Source organism: Podarcis cretensis, assembly GCF_951804945.1.
Source record: "Podarcis cretensis genome assembly, chromosome: 11".
Lineage (NCBI taxonomy): Eukaryota > Metazoa > Chordata > Lepidosauria > Squamata > Lacertidae > Podarcis > Podarcis cretensis.
In genome coordinates this window covers 1412959-1433903 of record NC_137180.1, presented here as the reverse complement: position 1 = coordinate 1433903, position 20945 = coordinate 1412959, and the positions used below count along the sequence as shown (strand labels likewise).

The following is a 20945-nucleotide window of genomic DNA, read 5'->3' as shown; positions in this document are numbered from 1 at the left end:
TTGAATGCGAAGTTTAAAAAAGAGATGCTGGAAAGAGGTTTTCAAGATGAAAAATCTAGATTTCAAAAAGAAATTGTGAATAATGATGTTAAAATTTTATCAAAAATGTACAAATTATTACTTGAGTGGCATACTAAGGATGAAGAGGTTAAAGTTGTAATGATTAAGTGGGCCAAAGACTTTGGTTATAATATTCAATTTGATGATTGGATAAGATTGTGGAAAGAAGGAATGAAATTTACTGCATGTACTACAAGAAAAGAAAATGTGATGAAAATGCTATATAGATGGTATGTTACACCAGTAAAACTTGGAAAGATGTATAAAACGAGTAATAAATGTTGGAAATGTCAGGAGAAAGAAGGAACATTTTATCATATGTAGTGGGAATGTAAAAAAATGAAAGGTTTCTGGGAAATGATTTATAACGAATTGAAAAAAATGTTGAAATATACTTTTGTTAAAAAACCAGAAACGTTTTTGTTAGGAATACTAGGAAATGACATAAAAAAGAAGGATGAGAAGTTGTTTTTATACGCAGTAACAGCGGCAAGAATTTTGGTGGCACAAAAATGGAAACAGGAAGAAATCCCAACGAAAGAAGAATGGAGAATGAAGTTGATGGAATACGCAGAACTAGACAAGCTAACGGGGAGAATTCGGAACCGGCGAGACCAGAGATTTCCCGAGGACTGGAATAAATTTACAGAGTATATTACGAATATATGTGAAGATCAATTAACGTTTATAGGTTTTCAAGAAGCTCTGTGATAATAATGGAAAGAAATATTGTTTTATAATAATTGTTAAGATTAATTGGGTTAAAAAAACAAAACAATATAGATGTAAGAAATGTGAATAGTTGTGAAAATATGAAAATTTCCAGATAGACTGAAGGAAGTCTGAAAGTGGAAAGATCAGATTTGGATGTATAATTAAAATGGAATGTTTTTATTATTATTATTATTATTATTGTTAAATTTGAAAATTTTATAAATAAAAAAACTTTTTAAAAAAAGAGAACACTGTCCCACCATCTCGTCCTCTGCCGTCCCCTTCTCCTTGTGCCCTCCATCTTTCCCCACATCAGGGGCTTTTCCAGGGAGTCTTCTCTTCTCATGAGGTGGCCAAAGTATTGGAGCCTCAGCTTCAGGATCTGTCCTTCCAGTGAGCACTCAGGGCTGATTTCCTTCAGAATGGAGAGGTTCGATCTTCTTGCAGTCCATGGGACTCTAAAGAGTCTCCTCCAGCACCATAATAGTGGTTGTAGTAATAATAAATAAATAAATGTCACATGAGGAACTGAAGTGGGCATGAAGACATAATTAATACTAACTTCTGCAGGTTTTAATGGGTTTCTTCTTTCCTTTCTAGAGCTGATAGATATCACCTGTACATTGCTGCTATTGAACCCAGATTTCACTACTGCATGGAATGTCAGGTAGGTTAAGCAGCTGAGGATGGAAATACTTCTGGTAGCTGCCTTAAGTCTGTGTGAGGCATACGCATGGTTTTAAGCATACCAGCTCGTGTGCTTTTTAGCTCATGTGCTTCAAGAAAGCTTTTAATCCTGCTTCTCCTTTTTCTTTTCTTTCCTGACACCCAAGGAAGAGCTTGTATTTTGAACAAAGAGCTATGGCTGTTGGTTGCATTCATCTCTTGGTTTCTGACTCATTTTGGAAATGTTGGGGATTTTTAAGCAATTCCCAGCTACACAGCAAATGAATGCGAAAAGCACAGGACCAGTTGTTTGTTCCACTTTAGTCCACGCTGCAGGCTTTGTTTTAATGTATCCTTAGTTGCACTTGCTTTTTGATAATGAAGTGCAGGTTCAGACAATCACATTGTGGCTTATTCAGTTGAGAAGTGCACAACTCATTAGAAGGGGGAGGACCATGTATTCCACCGTGAGCTGCCTGGAGGATATTATTATTATAAATAAAACAGAAATACACTCACCTTTTGGGACAAGAGAAAGCCACAAGAAATACCTCAAGGCAAGTGGGGAAGACTTCCCTTTTACTGCTTCCTCTCCCACTCTAAATAAAAATGCATGAAGCCTCATGAAGCAAGTGGGGAACGCCTTCCAGTTTCCTGTTCTCTCCTTCTCTCAAAATGCCCTGCAGAGCTAGACAAATGGGGAGGGAGGGGCCCCACTGCTTGTCTCTGCTGCCCCCCATTCTAAGTCAATAAAAGGTGGAACATAGCCCCTGCAACACCTCTCCCCCTTCCCAAATAAAAGTGCCTTTCAGGGCTAGAAAAAGCAGGAAGGCAAACCACGAGGATATAGGCAAACCATCCTTGCTGCTTACCTGTCTCCCAGAGTAGGGTAGAAGTTGACTGCTTAACCAACTGGAGTGGAAGGGAAGGATGAGTCCTTCCAACTCTAGGAGCTGCTCTTCAGTGCTGGGCAATATGACGCTCCCTAGAGGGTACCAGTACATTTGGCTCCATGACTGTTTTCTTAGGAGCACGAGAGATATTCAGCATTGAGCTAAAGCAGTCTTCCATCAGGGCAAGCATTCTGCTTGCCAGGCAGAATGATCCCCACTCTCCTCCCCATACATGCTGGTCTGGGTGTTCTCATGACCCCTGTGAGCCAATTTCAGGACATCTGTGGATTAGTTGAATCCTGCCATTATTACTTAGGGAAGTTTTTAATGTGTGACATTTTAATGTATTTTTAATCTTTGTTGGAAGGAGCCCAGAGTGGCTGGGGTACAAATAAATTATTATTATTATTTTAATATATTATTAATATTAATATGTTATTAATTGTTATCAATATTATAATATATTAAAATATTAATATTTTTAAAAACCAAAAGCTGAAGAACCTGGGGCTCCTGAAGGCAACCCCTGTACTAGTGTAATATGTTTGTAACACCCAGTCCTAGTTAGCAGCCTTGCAGCCATATTCTGTATCAGCTGAAGTTTCCAGATCATTTTCAAAGGCAGCTCAACATATGGTGCATTACAGTAATTCACATGGGAACTTGCCAGGGCATGGGACAAGGCTATTCCTGTCCAGGTAGCATTTTAGTTGGTGCTCCAGCCTCAGCTTCAAAAAGGTAATCCCATCCTCAGCAGCTATTTCATAGAATCATAGAATCATAGAATCATAGAGTTGGAAGAGACCACAAGGGCCATCGAGTCCAACCCCCTGCCAAGCAGGAAACACCATCAGAGCACTCCTGACATATGGTTGTCAAGCCTCTGCTTAAAGACCTCCAAAGAAGGAGACTCCACCACACTCCTTGGCAGCAAATTCCACTGTCGAACAGCTCTTACTGTCAGGAAGTTCTTCCTAATGTTTAGGTGGAATCTTCTTTCTTGTAGTTTGGATCCATTGCTCCATGTCCGCTTCTCTGGAGTAGCAGAAAACAACATTTCTCCCTCCTCTATGTGACATCCTTTTATATATTTGAACATGGCTATCATATCACCCCTTAACCTCTTCTTCTCCAGGCTAAACATACCCAGCTCCCTTAGCCGTTCCTCATAAGGCATCGTTTCCAGGCCTTTGACCATTTTGGTTGCCCTCCTCTGGACACGTTCCAGTTTGTCAGTGTCCTTCTTGAACTGTGGTGCCCAGAACTGGACACAGTACTCCAGGTGAGGTCTGACCAGAGCAGAATACAGTGGCACTATTACTTCCCTTGATCTAGATGCTATACTCCTATTGATGCAGCCCAGAATTGCATTGGCTTTTTTAGCTGCCGCGTCACACTGTTGGCTCATATCAAGTTTGTGGTCAACCAAGACTCCTAGATCCTTTTCACATGTACTGCTCTCAAGCCAGGTGTCACCCATCTTGTATTTGTGCCTCTCATTTTTTTTGCCCAAGTGCAATACTTTACATTTCTCCCTGTTAAAATTCATCTTGTTTGTTTTGGCCCAGTTCTCTAATCTGTCAAGGTCGTTTTGAAGTGTGATCCTGTCCTCTGGGGTGTTAGCCACCCCTCCCAGTTTGGTGTCATCTGCAAATTTGATCAGGATGCCCTTGAGTCCATCATCCAAGTCGTTGATAAAGATGTTGAATAAGACCGGGCCCAAGACAGAACCCTGTGGCACCCCACTAGTCACTCTTCTCCAGGATGAAGAGGAACCATTGATGAGCACCCTTTGGGTTCGGTCAGTCTGCCAGTTACAAATCCACTGAGTGGTAGCATAGTCAAGTCCACATTTTACCAGCTTCTACCAGGCTTGTAATTCTGTCAAAAAATGAGATCAGGTTACTCTGACATGACTTATTTTTCAGAAATCCATGCTGACTATTGGTGATCACAGCATTCCTTTCTAGGTGCTCACAGACTGTTTGCTTAATGATCTGCTCCAGAATCTTTCCTGGTATTGATGTCAGACTGCCTGGGCGGTAATTATTTGGGTCCTCTCTTTCCCCCTTTTTGAAAATAGGGACAACATTTGCCCTCCTCCCGTCTGCCGGGACTTCGCCTGTTCTCCAGGAATTCTCAAAGATGACTGCCAGTGGTTCTGAGATCACATCTGCCAGTTCTTTTAATACTCTTGGATGCAGTTCATCTGGCCCTGGAGACTTGAATACATCTAAACTAGCCAAGTATTCTTGTACTATCTCCTTAGTTATTCTGGGCTGTGTTTCCTCTGCTGAATCATTTGCTCCAAATTCTTCAGGTCGGGCATTGTTTTCTTTATCGGAGAAGACTGAGGCAAAGAAGGCATTGAGGAGTTCAGCCCTTTCTGTGTCCCCTGTTTGCATTTCACCATCTTCTCCTCTGAGTGACCCCACTGTTTCTTTGTTCTTCCTTTTGCTACGAACATACCCATCCTTTTTTAATCTTAACTCAGTTAAAAGTTCTTTAGATAGCCGCCCTGGCTTCTTTAGGCACCTTCCATGTTTCCGTCTCATTGGTATTGCCTGAAGTTGTGCTTTTACTATTTCCCTCTTAACAAACTCCCAGCCATCATGAACTCCCTTTCCTTTTAGTATTACTGTCCATGGGATCTCACCCAGCACTTCCCTAAGTTTTATGAAGTCGGCTTTCTTAAAGTCAAGAAATTGAGTCCTAGTATGCTTGGCTGCTCCTTTCTGCTGTATAGTAAACTTCAGAAGAGCATGATCACTCGCGCCTAATGATCCTTTCACTTCTACTCCACTAACCAGGTCATCAACATTAGTTAGGACCAGATCTAAAATGGCTGTTCCTCTTGTTGCTTCTCCCACTTTCTGGACAATGAAGTTGTCTGCAAGTCCAGTGAGGAATCTTTTTGACCTTATGCTCTTGGCTGAGTTTGACATCCAGCAAATATCCGGGTAATTGAAGTCCCCCATTAGTACTATCTCCCTTCCTTTTGCATGCTTGGCCATTTGTTCCAGGAAGGCATCATCTATGTCCTCTGTTTGGCTTCGGGATCTATAGTAAACTCCCACAATGAGGTCCCTGTTATTCTTCTCTCCCTTAATTTTGACCCAAATGCTCTCACTTTGGCTTTGAGGTTCTAAATCTTGGATCTCTTCACAGGTATACACATCCCTGACATATAACGCCACTCCTCCTCCTTTCTTGTCTGGTCTGTTTCTCTGAAATAGATTGTATCCCTCCATTATTACATTCCAGTCGTGGGACTTATCCCACCAGGTTTCAGTGATGCCTATTATGTCATATTTAGTTTGCTGTACCAAGAGCTCAAGCTCATCTTGTTTATTTCCCATGCTTTGCGCATTAGTGTACAGACATTGAAGTCCATTAATCATTCCCCCGTGTCTCTTATTTAAGGATTTTTTCCTCCCACCACTAGGTCTGTGTGCTTTTTGCTCCAGTGACCAGTGAGCATCCAAACTGCAACTTTAGAGGCAGCATGGCCTCTTCCATACCAGGTTGAACTTCATTTACCTGGACTATAAATTTAAAGCAGTAGTATTATAAATACTCCCAAATGAGAATCATGGAATTGTAGAGCTGGAAGGGGCCACGAGGGTGTAACCCCCTGCAATGCAGGGATCTTTTGCCCAATGTGGGGCTCAAACCCTGAGATTGTCTCCTTCTCGATTGACTGACCTATCCTAGGTTTTCCCTCAGGATGATAGTTTCTGTAGTACTTTTCTGAATGCAGCATTATTATTCTTGCAACAGCATTTTGCATTGTTTAAAACCGAGATAGAGCACCTTGAGCAAGACTTCCAGGGAGCACTGTTGGTGGGTAAATTTGAACCTTACTTTTTGGTGAGCAGTGGAACTATATACGGTCCCAAAACACTAAGCACACAGGTTATTTGTTTTGTTCAACCCAGTTTAATTCATCAAGAGATGAACACACACACACAAAGTCACGTATGAATATTTGAATTCCTTACCAAAATTCTTTGTTCTGGCTCTGACCAATCCCTGGAGAGTGCAGAACGTACCTTGCCTTCCAACTTGAAATCTGAGAAGGACCATGTGCAGGGGGGATGTGAGTATGGTCTTGTATAGATCAATTTCAATATTCTTTTCTTCATTCAATGAAGGTTCTTCCTTAATCAGATTTGCCTAATTTACATCAACCTCAACTCATCCTCTGCCAACCAAGCCCTTGACTTCTAACACAATGAAGCAAATAATATATTTCAAGTTCAACCAAGATGAAGGCTACGTAGTTCCTAGAGGCAGCCATTACAGGGGTGTATAGGAGAGGGAGTACAGGACCTCTCAATCAGCTCCATTGAAAGACCAGCAACTTTGGGGGCGGGGAGTCATCAATCTTTGGAATTTATTAGACCCTTAATCCATAGCTCTCAAGCAGGTATTATTATTATTAAAAAGATTTGTTGGTAATTACATTCTTTATTTCAGCCCAAAGACCCACGAAAACATTTTCAAAAGCAAAATAAAACAGAAATACAGGGGAAAGATTCCAAGGTGGTTGCTATGTTTTATCCAAAGCATGTAGGTTTCTGTTTCTTAAAAAGATTTGTAGTTGCTAGAGATAAAGCTAGGAAGACAAATCTCTGTGGAAGCAGGGGGGTGGGACCCCAGAAGAGCGTCTTACTCCAAAGTATTTCCCCCTTAACTATGAAGTCTTGTGAAAAATCTTTACTGTCTTTCTAAAATATAATGAACAGCAGAATGTAGTGTAACTTATTTACTCTAAACTTAGTTACATTAAAACTAGTGTTTTAGTTCCTCACCTTATTTTTTTTAATGCCATTTTATCATGGTAAAGCTGTGCAAGGAGAAAGAGTTGTCACCTTTCTCCTTGTGCGGCCACTGGAGTGGTGGAGAAGCGAATGAGCTGTGATTGATTCAATTCATATATCACCTCAATCACAAATCTTGCTAAATGTCCTTGAACAAAGCAATAGCCCTAAACCTCTCACCACCCCTCAGTCTGCAATACAAGGATTGTAATAGCACCTCACTGTACAATGCTCTTGTAAGGTTTACTTGATCATGTGCGTGAAGGACTTTGAACAGTGAACATGAGTAAGGCAAGGTATTTTGTTATGCCTGTAAAAACCAGATTCATAAGAAGTGTACTTGAAGAAGTAATATCAGTGACATTGCTTCTCTGCTTAGTTGAAGCAGGAGAGAGTGGATGAGACCCAATCTGACTTTTTCACATGAGGCATACAATTGATTGATTGATTGATCTTTATTACGGCCATTGGCCCGTCACACGACAGTGAGGCATACAATTATTTTTCACATGAGGCATACAAAAATAGCTTGGTCTTGCAATCCCTCTCACCTGGATTTTTGTTTGGCTACTCTAGGCCCGTAGACTTCAAACTTCCTCAGACCTAAGATCCACCTTTTAACCCTAACATGCATTTGAGGCCCCATTTCTTAACTTTTTGCCAAACATTTGCATAGTGACCGTGTTGCTGTTGTGTCTCACTTTGGACCTGGTCATGGGCCCTGACCCACCATTTGCAGGCCAATGCTCTCCATCAGTCATTGAGACCCCTAATGGAACCCATGACCACCTTAGAGTCCATTAACACATCCTAAAGCTTTATAATTGATTTTAGTACTTTTGGTTGTATGCTTTGCCAGATGGGATATTATGAGCTGCATCCCATGCTGCAGCTCAGCTTGCACAAGAGAGCTTTCTGTTGCTCTCCTTTTCTCTCCAGCCCCACACATGCTTCCAAAATCAGCACCAGGAGGTTGGGGTTCCCTCTGGAGCAGATTTTGGGAGCACACATGGGGAGGAGAGGAAATGGAAGTCCCATTGGAAACAACCCTAGATCTGTTCTTATTCTGTGTGTAGGACTGTGCCTCAGTCAATGGCTTTGGGGAGTATCTATTATCCTATCCTTCTTCCGTGCCCCCTCCAATTCTATAAACCATGATTCTCCTAACCTGTCATTCTGCACCCATAGTTTATGCAGTGGAACCAAAAGGTTTCTTTACCTAGTGTAGTCATCTGCAGCCCTTGTCATGTTAATAAAGTGCCTTAGAGTTGAACTGATATGATTTCTTTGTACAAGCGTTGCAGTTTCATAGTTCAGTATCACTGGATGCTGCAACAGGAGTAATGAACTGAGTTTCTTCTGTGGAATAACATTTGCATGAAAGGCATTCTGTGAAAGGATTCTTCAGTGGAGATTGGTCCTAGGAAATATTTATACAAACAGCAATGCAGGCCATGAATAGGTTAAATTTGAGTCTTGATAATCTTGCTGGGTTTTGCTAAGAGGCTGGCGAAAGTGTTCTTCAGTAATAAGCATAAGTGCCTGCACGTGGAGTTTGGCATTTCAGATCCTCCACCAGGGCTGCTCTGTCTTTCTTTCATCTTCCCAAAGGTAACTTCCAGCTGTTAGATGCATCAGCTTCTCAGCGGATGATCTGCCTTGGTCCTGGCTAGCAGGAAGCCAAACTGTATACAAATATATGAGCCAAGGAACAAATGCCTCTAATAATCCTAATTAGTTTTCCATCTTTGAAGTTCAAGGTCAGGATAGATTTGATTGCCTTGCTGCACTTCATTCTTCACATAAAAATTAAAGCTGAAATAGAAAGCAAAATAATCTGCAGCTTGTTGGGTAGGATAAGTGCATTAACAGCCTGTAGTAGAAAACCAAAACTATTTTTATCATTTCCCCTTGTTGTTGTTATAAATTTATATGTTGCGCTTCACCCGAAGATCACAGAGTGGTTTACAGCATAAAAATACAAAATGAAAACACAAAATACATAACATAATAACAGAACCCCCTATTAATGACTCCTCTCCCACAAACACATTTAAAAGGCCATAGATTCCAATTTAGCACAGGTTGGTAAAAGTCTTTTCCTTTTTATTAAATCTTGTTTCTGAATGGCATAGGCAGAAATCACATCATTGAACTATTGAATATGGTAAAAAAAAATGAATATTCCATTATTATTTAGCTGCTTAATTTTAGCTCTGTTTTAAAATCTGACCCTATTTTAAAGTATTTTATAAACAGAGATGTGTATTAAGAACAAAATATGTCAGAAGCAGACTTGAGGTAGCAGGAGATGTTTCTAAAGAGACATGTCATTCATTACAATTCTCTCACCCAAAATCAGTTCTCTGTGGAGCTCTGACAGTGGGGCATGCAAGTTGTTGCTCCATTTAGATGCATGCACGTAGAATGCGCAGACTGAGTGGCTGAAGCTTAGTATGTTTATTTCTGTGCGCACACGCTTCACAAAGGGCATTTGTGATATTGTTACACATATCTGCATACTTCTTTTGCTCCTTTTTGTACATGGAAAGTTGTACCTTCTGAAGCAGCTCTAAAAATGATGGACTATAGGATTGGTCTGTTGGGAATTTAATGAAAAAATAAGTAGCTTTCAAATATCTTGCATGCATTGACTTGCATCATTACTTTCTGCTCTGTGTTTTTCTTTGTACTGAGTAGATTTGCATTAGTTATAACCAAAAAGAGTTTATTTTTCTGTTTGTTTGTTTTTGAGAAAGTAAAAACTTCCAATTCCCAAAGGAAGTACATAAGACTACTGGCATATACAAGGGCCATGCCCAGTGGAAAAACAAATCAAATTATTATTTGTTTTTCTTGAACTAAAATAAATTTGGTTAACTCCTCCCTATTTGGCCTAAGCAGAAGCAGCATATTATTTTGTACAATGGCAGACCCATATAAACCTCCTTTTAATTCTTGACATTGCTGAACCCCCCAGCACCATCTGGAAGCACCCATTTTACATCTGTGCAACTTTCATTTGGAATCTGCCAGGGTTCTATGTATGTGTGACATGCATGAGACTGGAAACTGATCCAGAATGTTTATTGGAATGTAGAAAGCAGTTAACCAGGCACATGAAGTGATGATCTGGTTGTGTGGGGAGAGAGGCTCAAGTGGGATAAAGAAGGAATTGACTTGCTAGTTACTACTTCACAGAGTTCAGGACTTTTACTTCCCTCTGATTCTATTCAGAGCGACTGATCCTGTGCCTCCGCTATCATGATCAGTTTTTAATATATACATATATATACCGTAGTTTTCGCTCTATAGGACGCACTTTTTCCCCTCCAAAAATGAAGGGGAAATGTGTGTGTGTCCTATGGCGCGAATGCAGGCTCCTTGGCTTCAGCGATAGCAACGCGAAGCCTCCGAAGCGCAGAGGGAGAGCTCCCCCCGCGCTTCGGAGGCTTCGTGTTGCTTTCGCTGAAGCCGCCTGAAACCCCCAGAGCGCAGGGAACTCCTGCTGCGCTCTGGGGGCTTCAGGCAGCTATCCTCAAGCCTTCGGAGCGCAGCAGGAGTTCCCGCTGTGCTCTGGGGGCTTGCGGATACCCGCCTGAAGCCTGGAGAGCGAGAGGGGTCTTGCTCTCCAGGCTTCGCTTCGTTGGAGAGGCACTGCACAGTTTTCCCTCTCTGCGCAGCGCCCCTTCAGTGAAGTGGGAGGAGAAATGGAAGGGGCTCCGTTTCTCCTGCCGCTTCGCTGAAGGGGCGCTGAGCAGAGAGGGGGAGAATTTTTTTCCCCCTGTTCTCCCCTTCCTATGGTCCGGTGCATTCTATAGAGCGAAAAATACTGTATATATATTATATAGGTATATGTATAGATTAATAAGTTTTAATGCTTTTATCAGTTTTTATTGATGGGTTGGATCCAGAGTTGGCATCCTGCAAATGCAAGGGCTCCCTTTGTACACCTTCAGTTACTGATCCTGTGCAGGAAGCCTGTTATCAGAACTGGAGAAGAAGTTGTTTTTGTCCATTTCCTGCCTCGCTCCCAGTGATCCCATCCCCTGCCCTCGAAAATCTGCTCTGGAGGTTGATGAACAATTGGTCCAGAACCGGTGGTGGGGTGGAGGAGGGGGGGGGAGAGAGAGAGAGAGAGAGAGAGGTGTTTCTGAGGTTCTGGGAGGAGGAAATGGTAACCTGCCCTCCCTGGCATCCAGGTAACCTGCCTTCTGGCATCCAGAACAGAAGGCTGTTCAGGGGACACTACTGTTGGCAACAGCAAACTCTGGATCCAGCCTTATGTGCAATTTATTACTGGCTACTTTCAGTAAATGTGTCTGTACTAATTAATTCATTTTTTGGAAAAAATTGCAGGAAAGAATTAATAGTATCTGGCACTTTAAATCCAGTTAAAGATTTACATCTTGGGAAACTGGCACTAACTAAGTTCCCAAAGAGTCCAGAAACGTGGATTCACAGGTTTGTCTCTTTCTGTGGTTATTTCTCTTTCCCTACCCCCACCTGAAAAGAATATGGAAATGTATAGCAGTGGTTCCTCCATGACGTTTCAGTGAGAGGAAACTACTAGTCAGTCTATTTTAAAGTTCCTATGTTTGATGTAGAAAATACTGTCCATTTTTATATAAGGTTTTTCTGTTGAAAATGTGTGCTGCCTGTTTCTCTAAAGTGGCCACAACTACCCAGAAATGAAATCTTGAGGCCATAATGGAGATCTCACTGAAAACAGAAGCTGCGGGTGCTGAAGAAACAAAAAGGGCAAATGAGTTATTTACAGTTATTAGCAAAGTAGTTGGAACCAGGGCAGAAAGCTTCAGAATGCTATTTTATGAATCTTTGATTACGCTAGTCACTTTCCCCATCTCAAAACAGGAACTCCTAGAAATTGAAAGGGTACAGAAAAGGGCATCTATGAAGGACAGACTAAGGAAAGTGATACTTTTTGGTTTAGAAATACAGTGACTAAGAAGGGCAAGAAGAGTTCATATAATAATTAGCCATATGGAGAGAGTATCTGATATTTATAGAATGAGAATCACCCCATGAGTTTCATTTTCAAATCACAACAGACAAAAGGAAGTAATAAATCAAATGACTTTTTAAAAGGATTTATTGACCTGGTTTGCAGGTGATGGTAAACCAAAGTTAAATGAATGGTTTATCCTGATTGCTGCCATGGCTGGGAGGAAGCAATTCATGATCCCTGGCATAGCAGTTTGTCTGTTTTGCTCCCAACAAACCATAATCAGTAAGCTAAGGACGGACCTTGGCTGCACATTGTGGTTTGTTGGGAGCAATCCTTGATTTGTGCTTTCTCCCAACACAAGAAGGAAGGAGCAAAGTGGTGAACTATTAACTGTGGCTTACAAAGGTGGAGAATGTTTTTCAGGCCAAGGGCCACATCCCAATGACCAGTGGTAGGGACACAGCTGTATGTGGGCAGAGCTGTAGGCTTGCACACCAAAGTCAGAGGTTTTTAGACTTGCATGCACAACTCCCCATCTTCCATCCATGCAAACGGCAGATGTCATCCCAGCTCAGCAACAATTTCCATCCCAGCAAAACTACCCAGAAGAAACAGGCTGTGGCCTAGAGGAGGCGAGGGCTTGAGGAGAGCCCTGAGGACCAGATATATTGGCTTGGAGGGCTGCATTTAGCTCCCAGGCCTGAGGTTCCCCACTCCTGGTTTACCATGCCAAATGTCAAACAGCAGGAGCTACAGGCTGAAGTAGGTGATAAAAAGCATTTCAGGACCATAAAATGTATTTCCCAGTATTACTTGATTATTAGTGCAGAGGTTGATATATTTCTTTTCTCCACTCCAACTTTCATTTTTTCCTGCCTTAAGACCTAGTAACAAACAGAACAAAATAAAATGTTTTCACTCACTTAAATTGGCTTTTGCCCTCTTAACTCTCTATGCCACTTGACTAGACGCTGGGTGCTGCAACAACTAATTCAGGAAAACTCCTTGCCCACTCTCGTGAATAAAGGGAATTTGGAAACAGCTCCCACGGAAAGGATTCAGCGGCTAGTGAAAGAAGAAATGGATGTTTGCTGTGAAGCTGCTGGGAGATATCCAAGTAATTATAACGCCTGGTCCCATCGCGCCTGGGTCTTGCAGCACTTGGCCAAGCTCAGTGGAAAGGTATGTCACAGCAGGGAGAAGTACCTTGTAAGAGCTATTGGTAAGAATTGGAATGACTTTCTTATAAATACTTTGAAATATTTGGAATGAAATTTCATCATGAATGGCCTATGAAATTTTGGGGAAGAGAAGAAGGGATAAAAACTGCATTAGGCTGATTCAGACCATCCAGCTAGCAGCTACGGTATAGAGCCTGTCCCTCCGAAAGGTGAGACAGGAGAGCGGGTGATGCAGCAGGGAGATGGAGCTCATGATGAAGTTGTGACAAACTGTAAAGGCTCCTGTCAGAATAAAAGAAGAAATATTGTACAACAATATTTGAATACTATGATTTTTCTTTTCTTTTTTGATGCCTATATTCTCTAAAGACAGTATGCATTGTTAAAATGCAGATTGGGTATTGGCATAGGTTCAAAGAGCTCAAACAATTTAGAAGCCCCATAGTGGTATTTATAAGTGCCTTTCACATATCTAATGATATCCTTCAGCTCAGATTATGCTGGTTTAATGAATTAGCACAACATCAAACAACTGGAACGTTACTAACTGGCTTTAAAAATGCCTTATCAACTGGAACAGAAATGCCTGTTTGAAAAGCAGCTGTTTCCACCCCTTCAGGGAGGTTCTTGGAGGTGGGGGGTCTCTAAAATGGGCTGCACCAGCGGGTTGGAAGCAGTTGATATCTGCCCCTTTTAAAATGTAACATTCAATATTCTTATGACTTTCACATTGCCATTTCTCATTTGCAAAGCAGGCTTGGTGCCTTTTCATTATGCCGGCCCATCGACCTTCCACAAAGCTAAGCTTGAGTCTGCACTCTTTTCATCTCCAACATCATCTGCTTCTCTGCCTGAGCATTTTCAAGGGAAGAGTGCTGAGCTCAGCTCCTTGCAAGAAAATCATTTTGCAGCACCCCATCCCCCAATCTCTGCCTGGTTACCTGAGAACCTTCCAGAAATGATAAGGGCATTTAATAATAACCTGAAAACTATGCCACAGGCCCCAAGAGAAAGTCTGGCAGCCTCTACTACTTAATTTTCAATAGAAAAAGAATTTAGGGCAGCAAGAGTTTGAAGAAGTTAGATGGGGAAAGCAGCAAATAACTTTTCTTCCATCATTTAGCAAGGGCTGCTTCAGTTTGCTTCTAAGGAGAAAAGCTAAGGCAGCCACTCTGTGGTATAATACAGGGCATCAATGAATACAGCAGTTTAAAAATCTGTTCCCTTTGCTATGCTTAAAGAGGTGCATATGTAGGGTTCTGACTTCAGAAGACTTACACTATGCACAGTTATAAAAATCCAGATTATAAAAATAGTCAGCTGCTGTATCCAACTTCACATGCCCTGAAAATGACTGCTGGCTCTTCTGCGCAGTTGTACCAGTTGTGCATAAGCATTTCTTGTGTCCTACAAGAAAGAAGAAACCCTTTCCCAGGTATCCACGAGGGTTGATTTTACCTTGCTACCCTCTCCGATGACTGATGGAACTATTATCCCTTCCTGACCTAACTAGTAATGTGGGGAGGAAACATTTACAGCACTTAATTTTTCTGCAGAAAAATTTTTGTTTCATAAGTTCATTAGTAACAATGAATTGAATCCAATTGCAAATACAACAGGCAAGTTGGGCAGTTTCAAAGCTGTAGTTAATGTTTTTCAGGTGATTAGCAAGTCTGAGTCAGCAAATTATGCACAGTTCTTTAGGTTGCTAAAATTTATTAGTGTGTCAGCAGTTTTTTTTAATAATATTTATTAAGATTTTGGAAATTACAAAAAGAAAAAAGAAAAATTGAACATACAAAGACAGAAACAAAAACAAAAACACTACATAAAACATTAAATTAACAAAACAAGACAAAAACAATTAAAAACACTTCCAATATTTTCAAATCTTAACTTTCATACACTTGTTTCATTGACTTCCTCAACGCCTCCCTTGAGTGCCAGCAGTTTTTAGTACCTTTTGTGCTTGTTTCTTCTATATGCTGGAACTATATGCTGTTCCAGTAACAATTTTCACTCAATATATAGCATTTAAACCACATACAGGCTGCATCCAGCAACAGTTTCTTCTGTGTTCCCAACATTTTCTTAACTGTTAATTTCGGTATTGTCAGGCCTGGTCGTTGTCCTCTTCAGATCACCACACAAACGCTTCTTGTTCTTTTATAAAACTTTTTACTGCGTATTAGCAAAACAATCTTATAAACGGTTCTTAACTATTATTCCTCCGAGTCACTTCTTTCAGCTACCTTCTGAGCTCTGCTTCTCCGTGACCAGCCACTCTCAAAATGTCGAACGCGCCCTTCCCTTTGTTTTCCTGCTCTTTTTTCTAACCTCCTGGCTAGAGCTGGCCTGTATCTCCCCTCCTCCAAATCTGAGCTAGAACTCAACCCTGGCCTTTCCTGGGAACAGCCGGTCCCTCCCTGTTGTTCCTCCTGTTCTCTTCTATTAGATTCACCGCTCTCCTTCCCCCCTTGGGGAATGCTTTCTCCCTCTGAGAAACTGGAAACATCTAACTCTTCCCTGACATTATATCCCGCCCATCTGGGCTGGGTTTCCCTAAGGGCCACTCTGGGCGTCTTTCAACAGAACATTAAAAACAGAATAAAACTTCAAACTTTAAAAACATCCCTAAACAGGGCTGCCTTCAGATGACTTCTAAATGTCATATAGTTGTTTATTTCTTTGACATCTGGTGGGAGGGCGTTCCACAGGGAGGGTGCCACTACCCAGAAGGCCCTCTGCCTGGTTCCCTGTAACCTCACTTCTTACAGTGAAGGAACCACCAAAAGGCCCTTGGCGTCCAAAGAGCTCCCTAAGCATGGAAATGAAAAGCTAAACCAAACAAAAAGTATACATTTTAAAATTTGGAGGTAAAGTTCTTGATTTGAAGACTGGCAGGGAAAGCAATGGGCAGACTTGATTTGCCACAGTAGATATCAGATCTCTGTAGTTTTGTCCATTTCAACACCACTTATATTCCTAAATTTATAGCGGGGACTGAAGCCCATTTTCTCTGTTATTTTGGCACTTTTTGTTTAACTATATGGAGGAGCTATGATTATTTTGGCTCAACAACAGAAGACCTCAGGCAGTTGCTGTAAATGTAAATTGATTTTTTTGGGGGGGGGGGGTCTTATCTTTATGGATGGATTAATTTACTATCCGCGTTTGACTTTCAGATTCTTCTAGATGAACTTTCTTCCACTAAGCACTGGGTCTCCATGCATGTTTCAGACCATAGTGGATTCCACTACCGCCAGTTTTTATTAAAATCTTTGATTGATGGAACTGAGACTGAGTGTACTGTAGAAATGCACAATTCACCAGCCAATCAGCAAGCACCCAGGCTTCTAAAAAATGAAGAAAATGATGAAGCAGAAGCTACCTGTGTGGAAGAACAACCAGATTTCCCACTTCTTCTAAATGAAGAAGTAGAGCTCTGCACTGATTTAATTAACACTTACCCAGGGCATGAAACCCTGTGGTGTCACAGGTAAGGAAATGTATACAAGGATCTGGGTTGAAGAGAATAGTTACCACTCTGATAGGATTCATTTATTCCAGCCATTCCACACTGTGGTGCTGGTGGTTTGTGTCATTAAAGCTACCTTTAAAAGTTGCCTCACAGAGCTGCCATTGAACATTGGTTGTTTTGCAGTAAATCAGCATTTTCTATTTATTATTATATTTGTTTAGTAAAATATTGCTTAAATGTGCAGTGGTGCCCCGCAAGACGAATGCCTCGTAAGACGAAAAACTCGCTAGATGAAAGAGTTTTCCGTTTTTTGAGTCGTTCCGCAATATGAATTTCCCTATGGGCTTGCTTCGCAAGACGAAACGTCTTGCGAGTTCTTGTGAGTTTTTTTCCTTTTTCTTAAAGCCGCTAAGCCGCTAATAGCCGTGCTTCGCAAGACGAAAAAACCGCTAGACGAAGAGACTCACGGAACGGATTAATTTCGTCTTGCGAGGCACCACTGTATGGCCTTTCTTCTGACAGTGTTCACTTCTACAAGGTACCAACAGCTCTTTTATTCCTTCATGTCAGCCATTTTTTTATAGCACCTGTGTCAATTTATCAATATATAAGTACAGTACCCCATTTTTCACCAAAAAGACTAGCTAAACATCTTGAAGGTAGCCAGCAATGTACAACAAAAGCAATATGAATCATACAAGGACATCTTGTAGAGCAGAGCAAAAGAAAGTAAATTAGAACAACAGGAGCAGGAAAAATGCATCAGGGCAAACCAAAGTTCTCCAGAAGAAGCCCATCTTGATCTAGGGCAAAGTGTGTGTCGTGACGACATGTTGGTGTGTCGGCTGCAGAGTGTAGGTGTGTCATGCGAATGCTCCCCATGTTCCTCCCGCAGCTGGAAAAGAGTTAGTTTAACCTTTGGTTTGCAAGTAAAACTGAATTACTGTGTCTTGAAATGATGCAATGTCTAAAAAGGGTGTCACCCACATGAAAAGTTTGGAAAGCTCTGATGTAAAAGCTATTATATCTAAAAGCTATTAAGGAAGGAGGAAGGCTCAAATATTTGATTCAGTTGGTTCATAAGGCCAGGAAATTTTCCAAGAAAGACTCAGAAGTTTTGACAGCACATTTATTACTGAGTCAATGGACAGTAAGAAATCCCCAGAGACTCACAAAAGCTTCTACAGAACCTTTCTTCCATATCTCTAAAGAGCACTGTCCTGTTATATGTACCCTTTTAAAAAAATCCTTTTGCTGATATCTTCATTTGAGACCCATACTGTTTATGGTTATTGTTTTTCTCATAAAATTAATAAGAAGTTAATTTTTTTAAAGAAAAAAGGGAAGGAGGAAGGAAGGACTAGGGAGGAAATTCCACAGCTTTCATGCTCCTGAAGAAACGACACTGGTTCACGTTATCACCCACCATACTTTAGCGTTTCCGTGCTCTCTGACTTCCATCACGGTGTCCCGTTGTGCCAGTTTAGTCCTGCTGGCCACATGACGCGGAAATCTGTCTCCCTTGGCCTGAAGCAAGATGAGCGCCGCACCCCATAGTCGCCTTTGACTGGACTTAACCATCCAGGGTTCCTTTACCTTTCCTTTACCATACTCCAGATGTACCTTTTTGAGTTCTTGCATTCTGGTGTTCGCCTGCCAACCTAGCAGTTCGAAAGCACCTCCGGGTGCAAGTAGATAAATAGGGACCGCTTACCAGCGGGAAGGTAAACGGCGTTTCCGTGTGCGGCTCTGGCTCGCCAGAGCAGCGATGTCACGCTGGCCACGTGACCCGGAAGTGTCTCCGGACAGCGCTGGCCCCCGGCCTCTTGAGTGAGATGGGCGCACAACCCCAGAGTCTGTCAAGACTGGCCCGTACGGGCAGGGGTACCTTTACCTTTACTTTTTATTCTGGTGTTAGCACCAACCCCCACCAATAAAAGGTTGTTACCCGGCAGCAAAGTAGGACTTGAGTTTTGATGTCCGTTACATCAATGATATTAATTAGAATTCTCTTGTCCATTTAGCAAGATGGAGATCTAGTGAGAATCTGTCTCCTTGCAAAGTATCACAGACTCCGCACATTTCCAACAAGACATCAGATACAGAGAATGAGGAATTTCGAATTTAGAAGTCAACCTTTTTTATAAAAAAAAAAATGCTTAACAAGTTGTGAAGAAGTTTATGGGGAAGAGGGCAGAAATGTTACTTTCCATCAACAGAAGTGCTAGACATTTGATTTACTCTTATTTCTTCTCTTTGAAGACGGCGTGTGTTCTATCTTCAGCACCACTTAAAAAACAAACTTCCACTTCCAAGTGTGTGGTCAGCAGCTGCAGACAAGAGTGATGGCCTGCTGAACAACTCACACCCTGGTGCTGCGTTTGGTCCTGTGAGCCAAGCCATGGATGTGGACGGCCTGCTGGAATCCAGCAGACAAGGCTACACTCAAGAAACCAAACGCCTGAAACGTGCTCCTGTGCAGGACTCTATCAGTCTCGAAGCAGAATACAGGTTCATCGATCAAGTTTTATCAACATGTAGGGATGTAGAGCAGGCAAGGTTTGCTGGGGCATACAGAAAATGGCTGGTTTCCTTTCTAGGTCAGTGAAGAAGGAGATTTTAAAATAATAATAATAATAAATATGCAGGGTCCTTTGTTTAGTGCAATATTCTCTTTTCAAACATTGGTGCTTGTAGTGGCGCCTGGAACTTTTCATCCTTTGTTTTTGTTGTCTGTGCTAAACATCCTTTCCAGATGATGGCTTTTACCATCATCTTTAAACATCTTTAAACATCATTTTTAAACACCCTTGTGTTGATCAATAAAAGTTTTTTTCTGAGTTTATGTTACATGTAGGGTGACTCCATATCACAAACTCATTAATTATAGTATTTTAAAAATCAGCTTTAATTAAGATGAATATAAGTTAGGTAGCCAATACCACTGGAAAATTTATTCACTTTTCAATCTCTCTTCCATAACAAATGCACCTGATCAAAAACATTGCCTACAATGGAAAATAATCCACAACATCAGCGCAGACAGTGTTTGGGCCTGTTTGTTTTAAATACAGATGTTTTAAGTGGTTTGTGTGTAAACCATAGTTAAAAATTAATTATGGTTTATTGCAAATGAGCAAGGTATTGGTCTGCTTCATTTGTCTCCCACTCCTGACTTCACTGTGATGGAGAAACAGACCAGAGACCAGCTTCATGGTTCCTGCACACCAAGGCTTGCAGTTTGTTTCTCTCCAAAGCAACCAGCTTACTGCTTGTGGTTTGTTTCAGGAAGTGAACAAAGCTGGGCCTTCCTAGCAGATGCTACTTCCTAGCACCTGATACTTCTCATTAAACCATCATTAGTTTCATGTGTGAACCGGCCGTGGAACCTTGCATTGCTTTCAGTGCTCTGCTGTGCTTCTGTAAATGTTCCAGACGCAGTTGGTTTCTTTCTGAATTACTCTGACCTTACTTACATTTTCATTGCAGTGCCAGTTCTAGAGGAATATGGTTAATATGTTGCAGGAAAGTTGTGAAAATAAGTGAGAGAAAATTGTTTCAGTCTTACACACACTAGCTGTGTGGTTATTAAAGTCCTTCATTGCATGTTATATTTTTATTTATTTTTCATTTGACTCAAGCCAGTGTTAATTATGTATATTTATGAATGTATTATGAACACTACAGAATTCTGCAAAGCATCAAAACACATGCCATGGGTAACTCAGTAAAGATTCTTAACCTGAAATTATCTTAGTATAAGGTAGCTGCTGGCCTTTTTGCATTTGTGTTTGAAGAACAAGGGGGGAAACAAGTCTTTTCCTATTGATGTTGCTGATTCTTCTCAGTGAGAAAGACAGTTTGTTGTCTTCAGCCTCCTCCTCCTCATGTCTTTTTGTTATTTATAAATCCATCTTTATGTAAAGAAGCAATTAATTTCCTTGCAATCAAGCTTTTATTCCTTATTGCTTTGCTATCAGTAGAGTGAAGTATGATTGATTTGTTCCGGTATTTATTTAGTGCTGGCCTACATTTGAGATTCCTCAGCCATTATGGCAATACCCTACTAAATGCAGCCCACTTAGCACACAGGCTCCAATAGGAAGCTCCTTCTGTACCCCAAAACAAACGTAAACTCTTGCCCATGACCTCAGTCAC

General features: G+C 41.3%; 1 protein-coding gene across 1 annotated transcript in view; it reads left to right on the top strand.

The window, feature by feature from the left end:
• PTAR1 (protein prenyltransferase alpha subunit repeat containing 1) overlaps nucleotides 1-20398 on the top strand; it is a 49544-nt gene extending 29146 nt beyond the window's left edge. Inside the window, exons 3-7 of the mRNA XM_079996094.1 lie at nucleotides 1375-1441; nucleotides 11516-11620; nucleotides 13094-13307; nucleotides 16492-16805; nucleotides 19050-20398. Of these exons, the coding sequence (XP_079852220.1) occupies nucleotides 1375-1441; nucleotides 11516-11620; nucleotides 13094-13307; nucleotides 16492-16805; nucleotides 19050-19395 (1046 nt within the window). The 3' untranslated portion in view covers nucleotides 19396-20398. The remainder of the gene's footprint in view (nucleotides 1-1374; nucleotides 1442-11515; nucleotides 11621-13093; nucleotides 13308-16491; nucleotides 16806-19049) is intronic.
• Nucleotides 20399-20945: the final 547 nt, after the last annotated feature.